The 24,238-nt window shown below is 39.2% G+C and overlaps 1 protein-coding gene across 1 annotated transcript in view; it reads right to left on the bottom strand.

The window, feature by feature from the left end:
• Positions 1–10,607: 10,607 nt before the first annotated feature.
• Positions 10,608–24,238, bottom strand: part of LOC126184251 (uncharacterized) — a 54,298-nt gene continuing 40,667 nt past the window's right edge. The window contains exon 4 of the mRNA XM_049926620.1: positions 10,608–10,790. Within this exon, the coding sequence (XP_049782577.1) occupies positions 10,765–10,790 (26 nt within the window). The 3' untranslated portion in view covers positions 10,608–10,764. The remainder of the gene's footprint in view (positions 10,791–24,238) is intronic.

Raw genomic sequence — 24,238 nt, 5'->3', positions numbered from 1 at the left:
TAATTCTATGTTCTCCTGTGTTTCACAAAAGTGTTAAATATTAAGCAGAGCAAGAGATTGCACTAACATAGCACATGTAAAATGTCATGTGATTGTTCAAGCAACGTCAGTACTGTATTGAGCACTTCAGCATATCAGGAATCCTGAAACCTGTTTCAGCACAAGTATCCTTTACCCAACTACTCGTCTAAATTTTTCAAAATAAATCTGCACATGACCCCAGTAGCCAAAGCTTCATCAGTAAATGCCTGTATCAATCTATTAAATAAAAAAAATGTTGACTTCAGCAACAATGGTTTAATATGTGAATACAATATGACCTCCGTAGTATTTGAATGAGGAATTAAGGAAGAAACTTCATCTTATAATAGATTAAATATGATATGTATTCAAATTTGTCTGAACTCTCAACTTGTCTTTTAATATTTTGAAATACTCAGAATATTTTTTTTCTTTTTTTAATCAGAATGGATCCTTTCCACACGATCTTTCATTTTCACTGGCCTCATAGCATCATTGCAGAAAGTTTTTTTTTGACACATAAGCACACAGTAGTAGTTTCATTAGCAAACAGTGGTACGAAACCATATTTCAAATACTCCTATGAATGTTTTCTGCATTTCTCCTTACTCCTTGTAGGAGTTAAAATCAAATTTTAATATGAAAAACAAAATAAGTTTGCTGCACAACAAAACAGCAGCAGTAAGAGACACAATTTACTCATGCATGAGCTGTAAAGAATTGGCTGTTCTTTCTCAGAGTGCAGTGTTGTCACCTTTTGCTAATAACAGATATTTAGAATTGAAAGGGATTATAATTATATCTAAATTTCATTTATTTGGTACCATGAATTGGAAAAATATAATGAAAAAGTACTTATAATTAATCATTTTATATATATTTTGGTATTTTATTGGAATGTTCTGTTTTGATCCTAGACAGTTTAATTGGTCCTCTTTGGTATTAACTGACCCCCTTTCAACGCTCATGTATTAACCAATTCCAAGATAGTTCTAATCATCCCCTAGGAGTCAGAATTGACCACTTTGGGACCCCTGGGTTACATTGAGTTTTTCTTCTGCATTGATAAATTCACACATGTTTGTCTTCCTTTTGGAAGCTCTGGTGCTGCCCACACTAAAAAGTATTTAAAATGAGTTAACAGACATCCTGTAGTGTTCAAAATAGTTGTCTTTATTTGCCTTCACTTTACTATGTAAGAGTAGAAAACGTCCCTTTGCTGAGCTCTCGCCTTTATGTCAGATGAATCAAACATTTTTTTCTTGTACCATCATGGACAACAACTATAGAGAACTATCACTGCACATAATGCAAGTATTACATTTTTATTTAGTGAAATTCCATTCGTAGCTGGTACTCACTGTGCACTGTAATTGTTGCTGCAGCTTTCACTCCTTTACAATTGGATTTTCTTGGGCTTCGTGCTGCACAAGAAGTATTCCCATGTGGTCAGCACTATTATTGCCATGTATGCTGTGTGAAAAGGAGGCCAGTCACTGAAGAAAAACATGCTTGTTCTTGTATGGGATCCAATTTTTAATTAGTGGCTTATATAATCAATCTCAGTAATAATGTTTTTCCCTTTTTCCTACATCTTCATGATGAATATGCTGTGGACACTCCTATCTTCCAGGAATACAACAGTCATATTCACAGTGCTGCACATAGAAGGTCAATTCATGAGGAACTAAAAGTCTAATTCACCTAATCTTAATTCCATAAGAAATGTGTTTTTGGTTTGATGTCACATGTGCTGGACTGCTGTTGAAATTGCTTGTCAATATTTTATAAATTTTTAGTCTTCAGTTACTTATTTTAAATTTTATTTGTGTTAATATTTGCTGTAAAAGTAACTTATTAGTTGATTTTCATTAATCTTAGTCTTTCTTCCTGTGTTATTGACTCGAGTGGTCTGTTATTCATGAGTGTGCTAATGTCGTTCGTCCAAGCCTCATGCCTAAGTAGTGTGTTTACATTTTGCGGTGAGCAGTTGCTGCTGTAGTGGTTATAAAGCTAATTACTGACGAAGTTATTTGTGCACTGTCATGCAGTTATTAGAATTAACTGTTTTCAGCAGTGTTTTGTGCTGTTTGTGGCAAAATAACGATTTAATAAACTTCTGGAAACCTTTGCTTGCTGAGCGTTTTAGAGTTTGCTGTGCATTGACGTCATTTAGTAAATTTCAAGCTTTAGTTTTCAGCTGACATTTGTTATTGTTCCTAGAGAAACATTTCAGAAAAATTTTCATCCAGCATTTTAACTTAGTTGAGTGTTATACTGGCCGGTTGAACTTTTGGCTTTAGCTAACAATTTTGTGAAGTTTTGCTGGTATTGGTATTAGCTGTGGTGTAGTTGTATTAATACAAGTAGTTGCTTTCTTAGTAGATAGAGAATTTCGAGATTGCTATTGTTAATTCTATATATAGTTCTACTGGTGTAACTGAACTTAGGTAACATAGGCGTATAGTTTTTTTTTTTCAGTAACAGTAAAATTTTACCATGAGTGAGAAGTGTGGGCTCTGTCATAGGTTTGTGAGTAGTGGGTTACAGTGTCAGATTTGTTCAAAATATTTTTATTGGGGAAGACAGTAGGCATTCTAGCGAGTTCCTCTCCTGGGAATGCAGAATCCGTAGTAGACATAAGATGGTAGATGAGCAGGAGCATAAGATGTGTGCCCTTCAGATGCAGATACAACACCCAAAGGAGGAACTAGATAGGCTCAGGAGGGTGAAAGGTGGTGGGGAATGGGAACTGGCAGTTGGGAAGAAGGCAGCTAGAAGGAGAAAGTATTCAGACAGTTATACTTTGTGTACATGCGATAGATTTGACCAACTGTCAGAGTTGATTGGAGGGGAGCCTCTTGTAACTGTAGATGTAGGGAACATGTAGCAGTTCTCAGCAGTTAGGAGGCCTACATCAGCTGCAAAGTCCAACAGAAAGAAGAAGGTTCTGCTGCTAGGTAGTTTTCACAGTAGTGGTGTGCCCCAGCAGTTGCAGGGAGTGTTGCAGAGTGAGTACCAGGTCAAAAAAATGGCTCTCAGCACTATGGGACTTAACTGCTGAGGTCATCAGTCCCCTAGAACTTAGAACTACTTAAACCTAACTAACCTAAGGACATCACACACATCCATGCCCGAGGCAGGATTTGAACCTGTGACCATAGTGGTCACGCGGTTCCAGTCTGTAGTGCCTAGAACCGCTCAGCCACACTGGCCCGCAGTACCAGGTCAACAGCATTGGGAAGCCTAGTGCAGGGTTGGCTCAGGTGAGTGACAGCATAGGGGGAGTTATGTAGGAATTTTACAAAGGAGGATCAGGTAGCGATAGTGGGTGGAGCAGGGAACAGTCTTGATAGGGTTGGGGAATATGATGTAGATGGCACTAATGTGCATTTTGTGTAACTGTTTCAATGTCATGATCGGCATGTTAACATGAGACTGGAGAGGGCACTGATTGTAGAGGGAATGGGCCACATTTCAGTGATGCCACTTGGGTCTATCAGTAGGTCGGATTTCACTGGGCATGGCCTGCACCTCAATTCGTAGGGTAAAGGGAGGCTGGCAAAGCTTATAGTTGACAGTGTAGTTGGTGGTGGTGGGATCTCACATGGAAAAATTCCTGTAGTAGTTGGTGTTAGAACTGCACCTTCTTCAGATTGAAGTCGGTTGATAGGTATACCTTAAAGGAAGTCCATCTAACAAAGGGCTCACCTTCAGAGGACATCATGTTTCCAAGTAGAGAAGGAATTATCATATTTATAAGAGGTATTAAGGATAAAGTTAGTGAACTGCTTGCAGATGTTGACTCTGAAATTATTGGTATATCGGAGCACAACTTAAATAATTTGACAATACGGAGGCTTTCTTTAACAGGATACAGATTAGCTGGCTGTTTTTCAACGAGTTCCTTGTGGGGTGGGGGAGTGGCTATGTATGTAAAAAACAGTATTCTGTTTGAGTCCACAGACACATCACAGCACTGCACTGAAAAGAAGTTTGAATGTTGTGCTGGGACAGTTGAATTTAGTGAAACTGAACTTCTAGTTGTTGTTGTTGTTTACAGGTCCCCTAACTCGACTTCAGAGCATTTTTGCTCAAGGTAGAGGGGGTTCTTGATTCACTTTGTAGGAGGTACCATAAAATTAGTTATATGTGATGACTTCAATATAAATTTTCTATGTGGCGGTGCAGGAAAAAGGATGTTAGTAAATCTCCTAAATTCATATGATCTGATACAGACTGTGTTTTTCCCAATTAATGTGCAGGGGAACAGTAGGATATCCATAGACAATATTTCTATTCATTCTTCATTACTAGATGGGCATTCTGTTAGTAAAAGGGTGAATGGTCTTTCAGACCAAGATGCACAAATTTTAACACTAAAAGGCTTTTGTACACAAACAAATGTCACATATAATTACAAACTGTGTAGGAAAGGTAATCCAGTAGCAATAGAGAGTTTTTTAAGCCTTGTCAAGGAACAAGAGTGGCAGGATGTTTATAGTGCCGATAACATAGATGATAAAAATAATGCTATACTTCACACATTTCTGATGTTCTTTGAGAGTTCCTTTCCATTAGAATGTTCTAAATGGGATACTAGCAGTAATAGGCAGCCCAGGTGGCTGACTAGTGGGATAAGGATATCATGTAGAACAAAGTGGGAATTAAATCAAAATGTTAGAAGTAGTCACAATCAAGCTACAGTATCCCATTATAAACAGTATTGTAAGGTGCTTAAAAATCTTATTGCAAAGGCAAAGAGTATGTGGTATGCAAATAGAATAGCTAATTCACACGATAAAATTAAATGGTTCAAATGGCCCTGAGCACTATGGGACTTAACTTCTTAGGTCATCAGTCCCCTAGAACTTAGAACTACTTAAAACTAACTAACCTAAGGACATCACACACACCCATGCCCGAGGCAGGATTCGAACCTGCGACCGTAGCGCTCGCGCAGCCCCAGACTGTAGTGCCTAGAACCACTCAGCCATTCCGGCCGGCGATAAAATTAAAACCATATTGTCAGTTGTGAAGGAAGTGTGTGGTCAGCAGCAAAAGTTCAATGAAAGAAAGTCAGTTCATAGTAAAAATATTTTTATTACTGATAAATCAGATATATGTACAGTATTTAACAATCATTTTCTGAGCATTGCTGGTAAATGAGGGTGTATACGGAGACAAGGGAAAAAAATTCCTGGATTTTTCCCGGACATCCAGTTTAAAATATATGATTTTTCCCAGGCGAAAATACTCCTTATTTATATAAATGATATCAAGTATTACGGGTAACTCTAAAATATTTCTGTTTGCTGATGACACTAGCTTGGTAGTAAGGAATGTTGTGTGCAGAATTGGCTTGGTTTCAAATAGTGCAGTTCATGACCCTAAGTTCATGGCTTGTAGAAAATAAACTAACGCTAAATCACTGTAAGACTCAGTTTTTACAGTTTCTAACATACAATTCAACAAAATCTGATGTTTTAATTTTACAGAATGGGCATATGATTAGTGAAATTGAACAGTTCACGTTTGTTGGTGTTCAGATAGATAGTAAACTGTCATGGAAAGCCCAGGTTCAGGACTTTGCTCAAAGACTTACTGCTGACATTTTTACTATTCAAACAGTATCAGAAGTGAGTGATCATTCAACATGATAATTAGTCTACTTTGCTTATTTTCATTTGCTTATGTCATATGGTATTATATTTTGGGGTAACACTTCCCATTCTAAAAGGATATTTCCGGCTCAGAAATGGGTGGTTCGGGCAATAAGTGGTGTAAGTTTGAAATGCCCCCTTAGAAAAATTTGTGAATGACAGTGCTGGTAAACCTCTTACGTTATTTGATTTTGAAACAGCTAATCAGAACTGAACATACTCACACATTTCTCTCTTTACATATTCTGATCAACACTAAACTGACACACAATATTTTTAGCGCAACACAGTCTGACTTTCAATAATGCCTACAAAAGGATGGCCCTGACTAACAATAACCTATACCTTTCATGAATCATATATATTGGTTCATGATATATAGTATTACAAATTTACTCTTTCTGATGGACACACGTCCACATTGTCCACTCTCAAAATTCTGCCATATCTCTCCCCACATCCACCACTGCAGGCAGCTCACCTCCAACTGCACAACGCTACGCGCTGTTCACATCCAACTGCCCAACACTACAATAGCAAATATTCCAACAATGCAAAACAGCCACAGACTTCACACAGCACAGTCAGTGATTTTCATATAGAGCACTATGTGGTGTTACCAACATAAAAACCTAAACAGCCTACTTACAAGTTTACAAACCACTTGTCAACCTCTGTTCACTAATCTGGGTATTTTGACATTGGTCTCTCAATATATATATTCCTTGCTGTCATTTCTTGTTAACGGTATTAGCTTATTACCAAGAATAAGCAGCTTCACTCAGTTAATACTCAGCAGAAATCAAACCTGCATTTGGATCGCACTTCCTTAAATCTTGTGCATAAAGGTATGCAGCATACTGCTGCATCCATTTTCAGTAAGCTACCACTTGAATTCAAAAATCTTAGCAGTGATCCACACGCTTTCAAATTGAAACTTAACGAGTTTCCTCATGGGTCACTCCTTCTGTTCTGTTCAGGAGCTCCTTGAAAAATAAAGCTGATTCTTGTTGTATTGTTGATTGCATTTACTTAAACTTATGGCTTGACATTTTTCAGGTTCATAAACATTTTATTTTTATCTGTTATTACTTTTATGTTGTAATTTAGTGTACTGACACATTCCATGACCTTGATGATTTGCTCCTCAATTTGGTCATATGGAACTTCTGATGTGTAAATAAATAAGTAAAATAAAATGTTAGGGCTATTTGGAACAGCAGGTGAAATGTATGAGGTCTGTCAGAAAAGTATCCGATCTTTGGACGAGGGGGAAAAACTGGTTTATCTGGAGCATTGGACACCTAATCACTCTCAAAACAGTTCTTTGGGACACCACGCATTTCTCCCAGTGGTTCCACCATTGTTAGAAGCATTCCAAAAAAGCCTCTTTCAGAATGGGGTTTAGCTTATCTGTCATTGCTGTCTCAATGTCCTCTATTTTCTCAAATCTGGTTCCTTTTAATGACCTCTCAAGTTTAGGGAACAGCCAGAAGTCATAGGGGGCCACATCAGGAGAGTAAGCTGACTGTTGAAGCACAGGAATCTGGTTTTTCACAAAAACATTGGAATCAAGGAATACGCTGGAGCATTGTGATCGAAGCATCAGTTTCCTGTTGATCGCATGTCCCATCTTTTGCACTACACAGCATTACATAGGCAATGGTGGACATCCCTGTACCAATATTTTGCAATTATATGATCGTATTCTGTGTACTTGTGGTGTACAGCACTTCAGGAGTCAAAGAAAGCAGTCGGCATCACTTTGACATTAGTGATGAGGAATGCTTCCACTGTGATTACATTAATTTGGTTTCTGGGTCGTATCCATACACCTGGGACTCCTCATTAGTGATTATGTTGTTCATGAAGTTGAGGTCACTATTTGTGGAGTGCAGCATGTCCTGTGACACACCAACACAAAGTTTCTTTTGCTCCACCATCAACAGCTTCGACACGAATTTTGCCAACACTCTCTTCATGGCCAAATCTTTAGTCACCATGGAATGTGGTGAAAAAGTGTTCATTCCCACCTATTCCACAGTTTCTCTGACAGTCATATGATAGTCCTGCATCACTGAAACATTCACTTTGGCAATGATGGTCATTTTGGCATGTTGATGGATGGCCGGAGTGTGGCTTGCTCTCCACTAATGTGTAACTGTCCTTAGATCGTTGTACCAATCCTTAATCTTTGTGATTCCCATAGCACTGACACCAAAAGCCATCTGAATCTTCTGAATGGTTTCCACTGGGCTATCACCCAGTTACTGGCAAAATTTGATGCAGTGGTGCTGCTCCAGTTGTTACATCCTTTCCCTTGCAATGAGAAAGCAATTTGAGCACTACAAACTATCTCACTCAGCTGCTGCTTGGCAGCAATTGATGCTATAGATAGGCAGGAAAAGATTCAGGCAAGCAAACAAAGGTTCAAAGTTGGCTCATGCAAGTGCACTAGATTCAAATCCATCAGTTGTTTGAGGGAAAAAAGGGTGTTTTTCCAACTGACCTTGTAGGAGGCAACATTCTAGTAATTTGGTAGCTATATGGGATCTAATTTTTGATTGGCATCTTCAGCTTTTTATGATGTACCTGACAAAACTTGTGGACCCTCTTGCTCACTAAACTGAAGATACTGTCAAGGTTAGAGGTGGTATTACTCAACATTAGTGTGATGTCTATTGGTGTGAGTAATTTGTTGTCTGGCATTCTTAATCTCACTTGTCTTTTCAAATTTCACACCAATATACATGGTGATTCCATAAATGATGTTACAGATTTCAGGAATGATGCAGAAGGGTAAATGTATCAATCTTTAGTAAAGGACCCTGGTCTTGAAACAACTGAGTCGAAAAATATACGTGAAATTTATCATGATAATTCTGACAGCAAACCTCAAAATGTTGGCTCTTTGCTTTCCATATTTTGAGAGGTGGTAATATGGACTGAAATAGAAGAAAATGGCCAGTAAACATGGACTCCAAAGTGTAGACCTTAAGAGATATGAGTAGCTGTTTATCTTTGCTGCTGTGAAACACATTTCTTCTACTCAACAAGTGCTGTTAGCTCATGAGGTATACATTTTAGAGCCCACGTTTACTGTACATTTTTTTTCTTGCTTTTGTCTATACTACCTCTTCCAAAAATATGGAAAGCAAAGAGCATGCAGGAGAAGAAGTCCACTGTCAGAGGTATCAGACAGATTTTCGCTTCTAACTTTCAACTGTCTTTTCTGACCAGTGTACCATATGTCACACTGATACATTTACCCTCCTCCATCATCCATGAATGTTTATAACATCATCACAAGGAACTCTATATTTTCCATGGAGTACCTCTTTCCATCTTACAGAATAGGATTTTTCAGTGTCAGCTTTTACATTAATATAAGAAATTCTGTTGTTTTGCAGAACAGAAAAATAGAGAATAAGAGTAGGCTAAAAGTGATACCAAAATATAATGTAAAAACATATTTTTTAATTTTTATTGTCTTGGTAATTACATTTCTAAATTTCACAAAGTATAAAACAAAATATAATTAATGAAATTACAAAACTAGAAACCAATATCAGAAAAATGAATTTGCAAATTCGTGATCACAGCATGACACACAGAAAAAATATTCACGTTATTAGTACAAAACTGTTGGCAGCAAAAGCCCTTACATCAAGGAGCATTGTTTTACAATTTTCTGTCAAATGAATTGCAACCAATCAAAAGAGCAAATTGTAAAAAAGTAGCAAATATGGTGGTTTGCAGAGTGAATCAATCAATCAATCAATGTCCTTATAAGGTGAAAATAACACTAATTTCAATTTCAGTCATCATATTAACAGGGGGCTCTGTTCAACCACATATAATATTTTTACTGCATGCACATAATGTGTATGTCTGCATACTGGTACGTCCCACTTACTCAATAATATATCAAAAAGTGTAAATAATAAGCAAATAACATATTGTCTTTGAAAGCTAAATAAAATTTTTAAACAAAAAACTATAATACTAGGTCAAAGCTACTCTTTCATCACAATTTTTTTCCAACTGTCTTGGTCATTTGTGTTTCTTGCAGAAAGACGTCCCAAAAGTGAAACTGAATGTATTAAATAATTTATTTTGATAGTGCTTTCAATGAAAAAAGGTCACCATGTATTTCACTGAGCCATATCTGTACCTCATGTCATGTCCAGGCAATTTTTAGTTTTTGTCACCAAAAAACATGTGTGAAGTGCCCCAACATGTCTGAAAACATCACCCCTCCATCTCACACTTCGTCCACTTCTGGCCAGATGTGTTGGTTTTCTTGTAGGTTACTTCATGATGCTCCACAGCAACAACAGAGTCACTTCAGGCATTGTTACTGGCATGTGTGTGTAGGCCATTCATGAAGAGTGGCACATTCTGAGTCATCAAACTTTTCATGTATAAGGTAAGTTGAATGTAATTGTTAATATCATTGATTATTCCAATGTCAGTGTTCATACAGTGTCTTTATGATACATCGTAACGTCCTTCACACATGTGTGCATGTCTGAAAGATCATACACTTCTTTCATTATAACAGCTGTTGTAACTGTTACAAAATATCATATGTTACAGTGTACAAGAAAAAATTGACATTTCTGCTATAAAGAAAGTTCATACTGAATCCCTTTTCTCAATGAAAAGTATTCCTGCATTATATAAGCCCATTTATGATTCAATAATTATGTGATAACCTTTCAAATTCAATGAGAACAGAACTACATGTCCATGTTACTTTTGTGTAGACTGTAATGGAATTTACTGGCATTTTTCAGTTGTGTCATTGTTCTTTGTGGGGTGCGACATGTCTTTGGTTAACATATTTCCACTGATTACATTAAGAACATCACTTTCACAAAACTTTGTCAACAACATAAATCATACTCCTCGTGGCTGCCTTTTCATCCTAGGCATACACATAATTGTATCTCAAGTCTCTCTTAGAACTAAGGAAAATCACAGTTTTTACTTCAGGTACATTTTGTTCATTTACGTCTTCCAGTTGAAAGTGATAGATTTAAAAATGAAGATACTTCATAGGTAAGTTGCCATTTACTTAATTCTTGCTTCCCAAATTTGTATCTGAAACAAAGGAAAGTTTCTATGTAGAATTTTGAAACTGTAGAGGTAACATGTAGCAAAACTGGTTAAACAATATGAAGTTTAGATTAAAGATATCTCTAGTACTGCTATATACTGAATATGACAACTATAATGCCAAAGGGAAGGTTGAGAGAACATCCAACATCAGATATCCCTGGAGGATGCTTAACAAATATTGAAATAAATCAAAACATCAGATATCCCTGAAGGATGCTTAACAAATATTGAAATAAATCAACATCAAATACAGAAAGAGCATGAATAGAAATGCATAATGAACTAAAAAAATTGAATTATGGAGTCTATACCACAAGAAAGAACAACAATTCAAAGTAGATATACATTTTCTATTATGGACTAGTTTAGACCCTGTGAGAGCATCCAAAAAAGTTTGACAAGGTTCTGTTGAACAATCTACTTGAAAGACAGATCACTGAGAGACCTACTCCATAAACTTCAGGAAGAGACTTTGCAAGACTTGGAAAAGACTGTGGCATTTCCTCCCACATATGAGGGTATTTTGATAAGTCTCATGAAAAACAGAGAAAAAATGTGTGTTTCACAAACAACTCTCCTTACTTTTTGACATAGTCTTCTTTGAGGGATATATACTTGGACCAGTGATCTCCAGCTTTATCATTCCAATGGAAATTTAGGTTCTGTCAAACTTTGTGAAATACTCATTGACTGCAACCATCACATCCTTATTTGAAGAATATTTCTTCCCAGCAAGCCAAAGTTTCAAATCAGGGAACAGGAAAAAGCACTTGGGGCTCTGGTAATAGCATGGATGACCAACTCATTCAGAGCCCAATTCATGCACTTTTGCCACTGTTATTGCTGATGTGTGGAATGGTAAATTATCCTGGTGAAAGAGCACTATTTTGTGTGACAACCTTGACCTTTTTTCTGGCAAGGCAAGTTTCAAATGATCCAACAATGAAGCATAACAGGGTCTAGTTATGGTATAATAAGGTCTAGTTATGGTTCTGCCCCTTTCCAAGTAATCTATGAGGATTATTCTTTGGGAATATCAAAAAACAGTGGCCATCATTTACCAACTGACAAAATATTCCTTTCCTTCTTCAGTCCACTTTCACCAGCCTTTGCCCATTATTCTGACTGCCATTTTGACTCTGATGTGTAATGATGGCTACAGTTATCATCAACAGTCACAAATTGGTGCAGAAAGTCTTGCAGATATTGATTAAACATAGCCAGAAAATGTGCTGGAACGTTTTGCTGATGCACTCTTGGGTGAATGTGAGCAATTACAGCACCTACCTTGCACGTAGCTTCTTCATAGCCAATTCTCCTTGCAGGATATTATGCACTCCTCAGCTGTCTATAGTCTGAGTAATCTCAGGAATTTTTGTTTGGTTGTCTTGCATTACCATGTCTAGGATTTTGTCTATGGTTCCCTATGTGGTGACCTCAATTGGAAGACAGAGCACACTTCATCTATTGTGCTTGTCTGACCTTGTTTCAATTCATTAATCCAAAGGTAAATAGTCTTGTTGCAGAGTCCGGATGGACTTCATCTAATTCTGTTTTGATTTCTGTGGCAGTTCAGGTCTTGAAATGATGAATGTATAATAACAGTACAAAACTCAGTTTCCTTTACTGTGAGTCGCAGTCGGCACACTGCCCAATTCAGATGTCAATCCTTGGAATTGTAGCCACTACGTAGCTCCATACTATTAATGATAGACTTGTTCATATTATTAATGTTCAACTTTATTGTGAAACCATGAGCCAGACATTAACATAGATCATCTAAGTCAAAAACAAACACAAAGGAAAGAGTAAATGATTATGTGCACACTACAGTCTTTGCTGCTGCCCTTGTGCTGTGCACACGCAACTATTCGTCTGCATGCTCCCACACAGCCCCCTCCCTGAAGAGTGGAGCTCCAGGAATGTGCGGCAATTTGTACTGGACCCTTCGCCTGGCTCTTGCGCGAATTTCCAGCTGTACTTCCTCTATCGTCGTGTCCTCTCGTGGCTTCATCCGGCTTGCTGTCCTACCATCTGTTGCACCCTGCAGGGGCCCCTCATCTTGCTGTAGGCCCACCTTCTCTTCTTGTCTTACATCTTCCAGCAGTAAGTGAGCTGGCTTCACCCGGTCTATTGACACAGTAACACTCTTATCGCGAACTAGGATAGTCATGGCCTGGTCCGTACGGTGTAGTACTTTATAAGGTCCCATATATGGTGGCTGCAATGGAGTTCTGACTGTGTCGGTTTGCAACATTACATGTGAGCATTTGCTCAATTCTCGATGTATGAGCGATGGCCTAATGCCATGCTGTGTCATTGGTTGTGGCCTAAGTTCAGCCCCCGTTGAGCCCTTACTTTCATTATCAAGTATGGTAGGTCCGTCTCACCTGTACTCTTCTGGAAAAACTCTCCGGGTAGGCGTAAGGTTTCCCCGTATACTAATTCCACTGTAGATGCTCCGAGGTCAGGTTTGAAAACAGTGCATAAGCCTAGTAACACTAGTGGCAATGCTGCTGACCAATTCTCACCATGGACCATTAACGCGACCTTAGGTGTTTGGTGCCACCGCTCTACCATGCCATTGCTTCTTCCCCATTAATATGTCATAAATCAGTAGTGAACTGGCTTATATATTCCAGTTGCTTGAATTGTTTAGGTGACAAAGTATCCGCATGCTTGCAGAATGTGAAAGTGAGTGGTTTGTGATCTGTAAACAATGTAAATGGTCTGGCTTCCACATGAGGCCAGAAATACCTCATGGCTTCGTAAGCAGCCAGCAGCTCTCTATCATATGCTCTCCAATTCTGCTGTGGGTCTGTGACTTTCTTGGAGAAGAATCCTAAAGGCTGCCAGTGACCAGCAGTCCACTGATGCAATGCTGCCCCAATCGCCACCTGACTTGCATCAACAACAATAGCTAGCTTTGCATTTTTCTCTGGGTGAGCTAGTAAAACTGCTTGCTTTAGGCTTTCCTTGATCCACTCGAATGTGCGCTGCATGCTTGATGTCCATTGTAGCTTCTGATTTTTTCTGGTTTTTGTGCCCGCCAAAGCCTCCATGAGTGGTGCTTGTAAAGCCACAGCTCCTGCAAGATGTCTGCGGTAAAAATTTAAAACACCTAGGAATAGGCAAGGCATCTGCTGTATAACCTCGACCCTCTCCTCCAAAGGATGGATGCCAGCTGCTGAGACTGTGTGACCCATTTAAGTCACCCGATCTTTATGCAAACTGCATTTGGTGTCATTCACCACTACACCATAAGTACGTAGCGTCTTGAAAACTGTCCGGAGGTGCTCTTCGTGGAGGGCTGCTGTCGCTGAGAACACCAGTATACCGTCTAAATAGGTGAAAGCAACATCTAGCCCTCGCAGCACCTCATCGATGAAATGATGCCATGTCTGTGCAGCATTTCTTAAACCAAATGGCATGCATAAAAACTCGAAAAGACCAAAAGGTTTAGTGACTGCTGTCTTTGGTATGTCACTGTCAGCCACCGGTATTTGGTGGTATGCTTTTTTACAGTCGACTACACTGAAACATTCAGCTCCGCCCAATTTATTTGTAAAGTCACAAATGTTGGGAACCAGATACCGATCAGGTATCGTATGAGCATTCAACAACCTATAATCACCACAAGGTCTCCAACTTCCATCTTTCTTCTGCGCTAAATGTAAAGGCAAGGCCCATGCACTGTCAGATCTTTGTATAATTCCCATTTCCAACATCTCTTTGAACTCGGCTTTTGTGTCTGCAAAACTGTCTGGGGCCAACCTTCTCGGTCTGAGGGAGACTGGAGGCCCGGGCACGGTGTTTGTGGTGAACTGTATGATGGGCCACCATGGCTTTCGGCTGCGCTGACAGTTCTCTAAGTCGGCATACTTCTGTCACTCCAACTGAACCGTGTACCTTCTCTGTGATTATTCCTACATGACCCTGCACCACCTCTAAGCTGCAATAATCGAATGTCCACCACAATACCGAATGCATATAGAAAATCTGCTCCTAATATGCAATCTGCCACATCTGCAATGACAAAAGTCCAATGACAAATAATACTAGGTCCTAAATTCATTTCTTTGACACAACTGTCATACGTCATTATGGGCTGTTTATTTGCAGCCTTGAGGCAAAACGATGTGCTGACACTGAGGGAAGTACATTTCCCCTTTGGCCACATGCTGACATCAGACCCCGTGTCTATCAAATAATATCATGAAGCCGCACATCCCGAACATAAAGTCAGCGAGATACCGTTAATGAGGAAACATCTGTACTTATAGTCTCCATGTTATTTACGCGGCAAGCGTGACTGCACGGTAGAATGCACTTTGAGGCTCGCTCCCCAAATCGTTGATGTATCCAACACAACTACTCCTTCCCGGCATCTCCGCTGTCCTTATGTGTCGACAGGACCTCCGAACCAGTAGCTCTCAACGCCTCCATCTGCCTCTGCAGACCGTCTAGCTGCTCCTTGAGTTTTGGAAGTTGTGTGCCAGTAACAGCGCACCACTGCTTATTAATCATCGCTGCTTCGTATTCTTTCATCATCACCTCCACCTTTGCTATACTGAGAGAATTTGTTGTTTCAACCAACGCATGAACCCTGTCAGAGAGTTGGAGTAGTGCTTGGATATCGTATCCATCATTCGCTGCCACAGCTGCTATACTGCAGACGGAAGCTGTGCTGCCCAAACAGAATGAAGTGTAGTGTTAAAAAATTCATTTTCCATCACGATTCCAAGCAAATACCTCCAATATTCAGAAGGAATTTTGTCACCTCTATGTTCACCTCGCAACATCTGGCAGATTCTTCGATATAGCAGTTTAGTCAGCCGGTTTATTAAAAAGCCCTTCTATGTTGTATATTGCTTCATTTCCGGTGGCTGTTTAATTATCTCTTCAACTAATATCGCTGATCTGGCATCCAGACTGTTTGCCGCTATCATGAACTTTTCCTGGTCATCAGTTACCTTATTAGGCATGAATGCCAGTTCTAATGTGGAGAACCAATGTTTCGGTTTATCGGCCAGGAACGGCAGTGGGTGTACTTTCATGCATTGTCCCAGCGAATCTTCCTCTCGTATATGTGTTCCGGCCGCAGATTTAGTTCTAGTAATCACTGTCCTGCTCCACTGAATCCATTCCGTGGTGTCGAACATCGTTCCATAGTTCCCAAACCTGATTGCGCAGCGTACCCTGCCGGTGTACTGATCATGCTGTAGAGCTTCTGCTGTTTGGTGTATGTTGTAGTGTACCTTCATTGTCATTCTCCTCTGCCTCTTGCCGTACGTGTTCTTTGACTTTGAGGTCACCACTTTGTAGCCACTACGTAGCTCCATTCTATTAATGATAGACTTGTTCGTATTCTTAATGTTCAACTTTATTGTGAAGCCATGAGCCAGACATTAACATAGAACATCTAAGACAAAAACAAACTCTAAGCAGAGGGTAAATGATTATGTGTACACTAGAGTCTTTGCCGCTGCCCCTGTACTGTGCACACGCAACTATTTGTCTGCATGCTCCCACAGAATAATCAAGCTTACCAGCCCTAGAAGCATAATGCACATGTCTCATTCTTTCATAACATTTTCCAGACTTCTACATCTTTCAAAATGACCATGGTGGTTAATTTTGAGAAAATTTCAGACTGATATGGAGGCATTCCTAGAGTTATTCTTCCAGACTGAGTTGCACTTGTTTGGAGTAACTGAGATCCAGTCTAGTGACAGTCTTCTTGTTGGGGCTCATGAGCTGCAACTTGTTACTGTATGTGAACATTGTTAATGATTTGACTGATGTGGGCTAGTTAATTCATCATGCTCTGCCACTCCCCAGATGCTGTAGATGCATTTAAGCACAACCTCTGGGTTTTCCTTAAGTGCTTTAGATGTTTTAAGCACCCCATTCTCTCCTTTCTCAACCGCAGGTTAGGGGTGAGTTAAAGCACACTGAGCCACGGGTAACTGTATGCTCTATACATGTAGACATGCAGATCTGAATTCATGCACTGTTCTTGCAGAAATTTTGAGAGTTCCAGCTGCATAGTTTGAGTTAGCATCTATGTTTGCTGTCATGCAGTCTCTCATTGTATATTTTGACTTTGCTTTGCCTGTTTTTGTCGGTATTAATATTGGTTCTATGAGAGAAATGGCATGTCACCATGGTTGCATGGAGATAATTACTATGGGTGACAGTTCGTGTATATTCTCTGATGTCGGTAACAGTGATGAGTCTTCAATGGAATGTTGAAGAGATAGTGCTGATCCCTGTACATCTGCTAGTATAGCACACTAGTTTGATGCTTGTACAAGATGTACAGTTGCCAAATATTTAGAATCTGAAGAATCTGAAATTGATAGTGAAGCTGTTCAAAAAATGCATGTCTTAGTGATACTTTTGAGTGGATGCAAACTGTTTTCTAGCACTTAAAACATGATTTTGATGAGTCGGTTTCAGGGAACAAATGTCATCTGGTTAACAACCCAAGCATTCTGTGATTTTTCATGATATTCCTGTCAGATGACATGTTTCACTTTATAGCAGACGAAACAAACTGATTTTATGTATACATATATGAAAATACTCCTGAATATTTGCATTTTCAACTGTGAGAGTGGAAGGCCATTGGATTTGAGGAAATTTATTTTTATGTTGCTAGTTTCCTTCTAATGGCTCAAATTAAAATATTGAAAATAAGTGTTTGTTAGTTCAGAGATGTACTTTTTAAACACTACAGCTTTCAGCAAAATTGTGTCTGAAGACCATTTTATTTTACCTTTGAGAATGTTGTGCTTTGCTAACATCTATGGGAGTACCTACTGGAGGTAAGAGTGTGTTTAAAGTTAAGAGTATTTGTGATAAATTTCATACAACATTTTGCAGTGTATTTAGTTCACAGCAAAAGCTTTGCACTAATGAAGGTCTTTTGTTGTTCAACGGTCAATTATCTTTTAAACACTTTATTCCATCCAAGCAAAATATATTCAGAAATAAAGACATTTATGCTGAGTGATTGTCAAACTGGCTAAATTTTCCATTGCATTGTACATGCAGGTGTAACCTCAGACACTGGGTTCCACAATTTATCGAAAGTGGTGATGTAGTGGCAATACTTATACCATATTTCGAACAGGAACTTAATTTACATGTAGACAATGGATATTCCAGCCCAGACCTGTTTCTCTAGCTTCACAATCAAGGAACGACTGCGTATGGCACTGATCATAAGAATAGGTGCAATAAGCTAAAATTACAGAATAAATTGCAACAAGGGGAAACTGAGTTTCAGTCAACTGATAAGATTCTTGCTATCAAGCAGTGCAATAAAAGAGAAGAGTGGATGTTGATCACAACTCAACACAGGTGCTTGAAACAGAGATAACTGAGAGAAACACAGTGAAAACACCATGAAACCCCAGCCTATTGTAGATTTCAATATGAGTATGGTGGTAGTTTACAGTATGAGTGGTAGCTGACTGTGGTTACTTGCTACTGAACTCAGTAGGTCCAGTGTTTGAGACTGTGAAATTATGCAAGAAATATTTTTTCATATTCTGGATTTGTGCATTTTAAATGTTCATGCTCTCCACAGGTTGGAGGCAGGGTGAAGAATGACACTCGGAGAGTTTCACCTACTTGTCATTAAGCAAACTAAGAAAAATATGTAACAGGATGGAGAAAAGATGACAGAGGAAATTGCTGTAATGACGTGAATCCTCTACAGTTGACAGGAAGACATTTTCCAGATGTTATAGTCAGTGAACATTCACTTAAAAGTACACTAATGTTGAGATGCATGGTTTGCACAAAACGGAAATTGCACCATGAAACCAAATACCAATGCAAAACTTGTAGTGCACAATTATGTGTCATATTCTGTTTTGAGACTCATCACACAAAGATGTATTACTGATTAGTTGGAATTATTGACACTTCTCAATAAATTATTTTAAAAAATGAAATGCAAAAAAATGTAAAAAATAAATGAAATATATTTTTAACTTTGCTGGTGCCAGTCCAAAGGCCATATCAAAATGGAGGTTGCAAAATATATTTGTGTAAAAAGTATTCAAACAGTAAATGACTTCACCTATTCATATGAAGTAGTTTGTAGGTAAATAAACAGATCTGGTATTTCAAAAGCTACAATATCTGTTCAGCAGATAATGTAATTACATTGCATATACTGCACGAGTAAAACAAAACTTATACACCTTCATTTCCTTATGATGAATTAAAATAATGGCCACATGACATAGAGAATTACATTCGGATGTCCTGAGTTTTGATAGTGATATTTGCCTATGGGTGTAAAGTATGGCTGAAAAGATATTTTATGTGAAAATAAGTATTCAAATAAGTTCTTGAGTGTGAAGCACCATTACACGTGATGAAATTCACTGACAACAGACTCCATACTGTACATGATGTGAACACACAAGATTCATTTTGACAGTTCAACACTGTGAATATTCATTACTTTTCAAAGTGATGAAATTATTCCAAAGTCACTAAATGCTTACGTTCATGATCCCTGATTTTTGAGCCAAGAAAATTGACTAAGGTTTCAAACAAGGATTGCAAATACATATGAGGGGAATACTGTAAAAAGTATTCAAAACACTGAATATCCTCACTTTGGAGCATCTCACCAAATGAGAACTATATTTCCAAGAAACAGATTTGCGGATTCAGATGATACTGTTCCATTTTCTACATGATGTAGTTACACAGCATACATTATGCAGATAAAACAAATGTATACATAGTCATCTTACAACAATACACCAAAATTATTTCCATATAATATAGACAACTGTATTTGTGTATTGTTAGTTTTGGCCTATACATACTGCACTTTTCAAAAAGTGTCCAGATGCTCAAAGGCTATGAGACTGTCTCTAGATGAGCTAGTATGCTGGCAACAGATGCAACTGACTCTTCATGTGCAATAATATCTACTTCATGAATCAAATAAGAACACAGCCTACGTAGTGTCCATTAATAAAAAATTATACAGAGCCATCTTTTTATGGTGTGATCAAATTATTATGATGCCTAGGAAAGATTCTGTATAGCTCGTAAGGTATTCAGGTGTATCAAAAGGTCTTGCAGCAAGCATTTCATTTACCTTGTGAACTGTTTGTGAATTAATTGTTATGGTAGCATGTGCCAAGAACACAGCCAAACTGGAGACATTGAATGTGCAGATTGTACAGCATTTTTAGCAGTAGAAGGGTTAACAAACTTACAAAATGTCTTCCATATACTATGTACATGCCTGACATACTGTTGCTCATTGATCTATAAAATAAAATGTCAGTGTCTGACCAGAGTTACAGAGGATTCTTTGTGGTTGTTGTTAAAGATTGTGAAGGCTGGTTTAAACTGTTACTGGATAACTAAAGTCATGGAGAGGTCAAAGCACTGACACTTAGGAGCAGCAGCATAGTTCAAATTTCTGTACCATCATTCAGATATGTTTTCTCCATTTTCTCTGCTTCATCTGAAGAGCTTTAGGAGGATACCAGCAGAGTCCACTTAAAAATGCCATCACACTTTTACTACTCCACCAGTGTAAAGTCAAGCTCTGTAAAGATAATATTATCAACAGAGTGTCAAACCATATTGTTGCTTTCACTTAAAACATGATATACACTGTTCGTGTTCTTTTATTGAGTCGATCCCACTGCCTACTACACTCCTGGAAATGGAAAAAAGAACACATTGACACCGGTGTGTCAGACCCACCATACTTGCTCCGGACACTGCGAGAGGGCTGTACAAGCAATGATCACACGCACGGCACAGCGGACACACCAGGAACCGCGGTGTTGGCCGTCGAATGGCGCTAGCTGCGCAGCATTTGTGCACCGCCGCCGTCAGTGTCAGCCAGTTTGCCGTGGCATACGGAGGTCCATCGCAGTCTTTAACACTGGTAGCATGCCGCGACTGTGTGGACGTGAACCGTATGTGCAGTTGACGGACTTTGAGCGAGGGCGTATAGTGGGCATGCGGGAGGCCGGGTGGACGTACCACCGAATTGCTCAACACATGGGGCGTGAGGTCTCCACAGTACATCGATGTTGTCGCCAGTGGTCGGCGGAAGGTGCACGTGCCCGTCGACCTGGGACCGGACCGCAGCGACACACGGATGCACGCCAAGACCGTAGGATCCTACGCAGTGCCGTAGGGGACCGCACCACCACTTCCCAGCAAATTAGGGACACTGTTGCTCCTGGGGTATCAGCGAGGACCATTCGCAACCGTCTCCATGAAACTGCGCTAGGGTCCCGCACACCGTTAGGCCGTCTTCCGCTCACGCCCCAACATCGTGCAGCCCGCCTCCAGTGGTGTCGCGACAGGCGTGAATGGAGGGACGAATGGAGACGTGTCGTCTTCAGCGATGAGAGTCGCTTTTGCCTTGGTGCCAATGATCGTCGTATGCATGTTTGGCACCGTGCAGGTGAGCGCCACAATCAGGACTGCATACGACTGAGGCACACAGGGCCAACACCCGGCATCATGGTGTGGGGAGTGATCTCCTACACTGGCCGTACACCACTGGTGATCGTCGAGGGGACACTGAATAGTGCACGGTACATCCAAACCGTCATCGAACCCATCGTTCTACCATTCCTAGACCGGCAAGGGAACTTGCTGTTCCAACAGGACAATGCACGTCCGCATGTATCCCGTGCCACCCAACGTGCTCTAGAAGGTGTAAGTCAACTACCCTGGCCAGCAAGATTTCCGGATCTGTCCCCCATTGAGCATGTTTGGGACTGGATGAAGCGTCGTCTCACGCGGTCTGCACGTCCAGCACGAACGCTGGTCCAACTGAGGCGCCAGGTGGAAATGGCATGGCAAGCCGTTCCACAGGACTACATCCAGCATCTCTACGATCGTCTCCATGGGAGAATAGCAGCCTGAATTGCTGCGAAAGGTGGATATACACTGTACTAGTGCTGACATTGTGCATGCTCTGTTGCCTGTGTCTATGTGCCTGTGGTTCTGTCAGTGTGATCATGTGATGTATCTGACCTCAGGAATGTGTCAATAAAGTTTCCCCTTCCTGGGACAATGAATTCACGGTGTTCTTATTTCAATTTCCAGGAGTGTATATAAAATTTACACTTAAGCTACTCTTCTGAAGAATACAAGTTATTGTTTTGAAAAGTTACTTCTTTCAACAAAGTCCTAATAATAGCAGAGGACTCATGGTGAACAACATTTGGCATGCAGCATTTTTCAAAGTTATGGATGGTACACAATCAGCAGAGCACTAACTAGAATAATAGAGGAAACAATAGGTATTACCCTAACAGAAATGAGGGATACCAAAGCCAGAACTGTAATAGTAACAGTCATAATAGGAAAATGGGAGGAGGTGTGCAAGAGTCAGTCCACCTCTGGAGTATCAAGGAGTGAGGAAAGTGCCAAAGGATACTAACTGATCATGGAGAGAGCTGGTTGCTGCAGAAGGTTTTAAAATTAGTGTCTGTCTACCTGAGGCAGGAACCAGCTTCCCTGACAATATTGTAGATTATACAGTAGTACATGAGTCAGTTTTTGTCAAATGTAAAGAAGGAGTAGAGTTAAATGAATTATTACTAGAGGAACACTTAAAGGAGCATGAGGACTTATCAAAACTGCTGCTAAGTGAGCATGTCAATAACACAGATGGGATGTTAGTGATTGACACTGTAAGTGATTTATGTTTAATTGATGGAGTATGGTGAGAGGTTGTTAAAAAGCATGAGGAGGCTGTTACTTCATCTAAAAAAGGGGTTATTTGGCATGGACTGAGTGGTGTTTGCAGTCAGACTGTCAAGGAAAAAGTTAACATAGAATTCTGTACATAAGGAAGGCATTTTCAATAAACAAAACATGTAGTAATGGGAATAGAAATGGAAAATTTTGCTGGGAATGTTCTTGCTTAGAATAAACCAAGTCAAGTGTCTTTTATTGAGGAACATTAAGTGACTGTGTGCGATGAGGAAAAGATAAGGGAAATAAGATTTTTGGGTGATTCACTGACATTAGATCATGAGGAAAATGTATGGCAGGTCACTGTAGCAGCACCTGGTCAGTAAAATGATGTAGTAAATTGGTAGGAAAAACAGCTTGTAAATGATGAAATCATAGGGGAAGAGTTGTCACCAAAGTTTCTGTAATGTGAAAACTTAGAACCAGTACAGAGACTGCATCTATAAAATAAATATGGGAAAGTTTTTCCAGAAAGTCTTAGAACTGTCTCACAATGTGAATGCAACCTAAAAATGAAAGAGAATTCAATGTTTTACAACTCTTCAAACCCTATACCTTTGAGTATTGAAGGACAAGTGAAAGCAGAAATCAATGCCAGTCTCAGAGTTTACACAGTAGTGGTAGAGCTTAATCAAGCCGTAAAGAGGTGCAAGCAATTGTGAAGTATCTACACCTTAAAATGAGAAAACAATTGAAAGCTTTTCTAGGGTTAGTCAGGTTTTTAGTTTTTTTTCCAGAAGACATTATGATGTGAGAACATGATGAAACTGCTGAAGAAAATGTTGGACATGTGAAGTAGGATGTGAAAGAGAGTTTGAGAGAAATAAAAAGTGTTACAGAATCCAAAAATTTGGGGTATTTGGGTTTACAAAGGAATTTCATATCAGTGCTGATGCTTTAGCTTATGGGATATCAGCAGGGATGTATCAAGCTGAGGGTAGGGAAAACCAAATAATATTATGGAACATAGCTTTTGCTAGCAGATTAATCACTCTTTGTGACTAGCGATATATGGCCACAAACAAAGAAGCATTAGCATTGGTATGATTTTGTAAGATGTATTGGACCTATTAGCTGGACATAAAGTGGTCATTAATACTGGTCACAGACCCATTGAATTTTTGATAAAAAGAAATTATTGAATAGTCATTTAATATGAGTGGCATTTTCATTGCAAGAGCTTAACCCCAAAATTTGCTAAAGAGAGGAATGAGAATCATGTTGCAGATGTGCTATCTTGTCTTCTATTTGGAATTCAGGAAAATACTGTATTGTAAGACATAGTTAATAAAATACAATTATGTATTTTAAAAGCATAAGTTTCAATAAAGAAATAAAAGAACTTATAAGGAAAATCAAGGAGAAACCAATGAAAGACCTCTTGATTTGGACAATCTTATGAAGGATGTCAGAAGCCCAGAAAGACTCAGTTATGAGAGGTAAAAATCAATTTGCATGGAAGCAAATTCAGTTGTCAAGAATCTGGGATACATAAGTGGAAGCTATGTATCTCAGCCAATTACAAAGTTTTTTCCATAAAATAAATTTACACTCAGTATGGTCATTTCAGTGCCCATAAATGTTTTAATCATTTGAAAAAGTATTAATACTTTAAAGGGATGAGCAGGAATGTTTGAAAGGCTGTCTGAACATGA

This window comes from Schistocerca cancellata, chromosome 4 (assembly GCF_023864275.1).
Source record: "Schistocerca cancellata isolate TAMUIC-IGC-003103 chromosome 4, iqSchCanc2.1, whole genome shotgun sequence".
Classification (NCBI taxonomy): domain Eukaryota; kingdom Metazoa; phylum Arthropoda; class Insecta; order Orthoptera; family Acrididae; genus Schistocerca; species Schistocerca cancellata.
The sequence above is the reverse complement of the archived record's forward strand: the minus strand, read 5'-3'. Positions and strand labels throughout refer to the sequence as shown.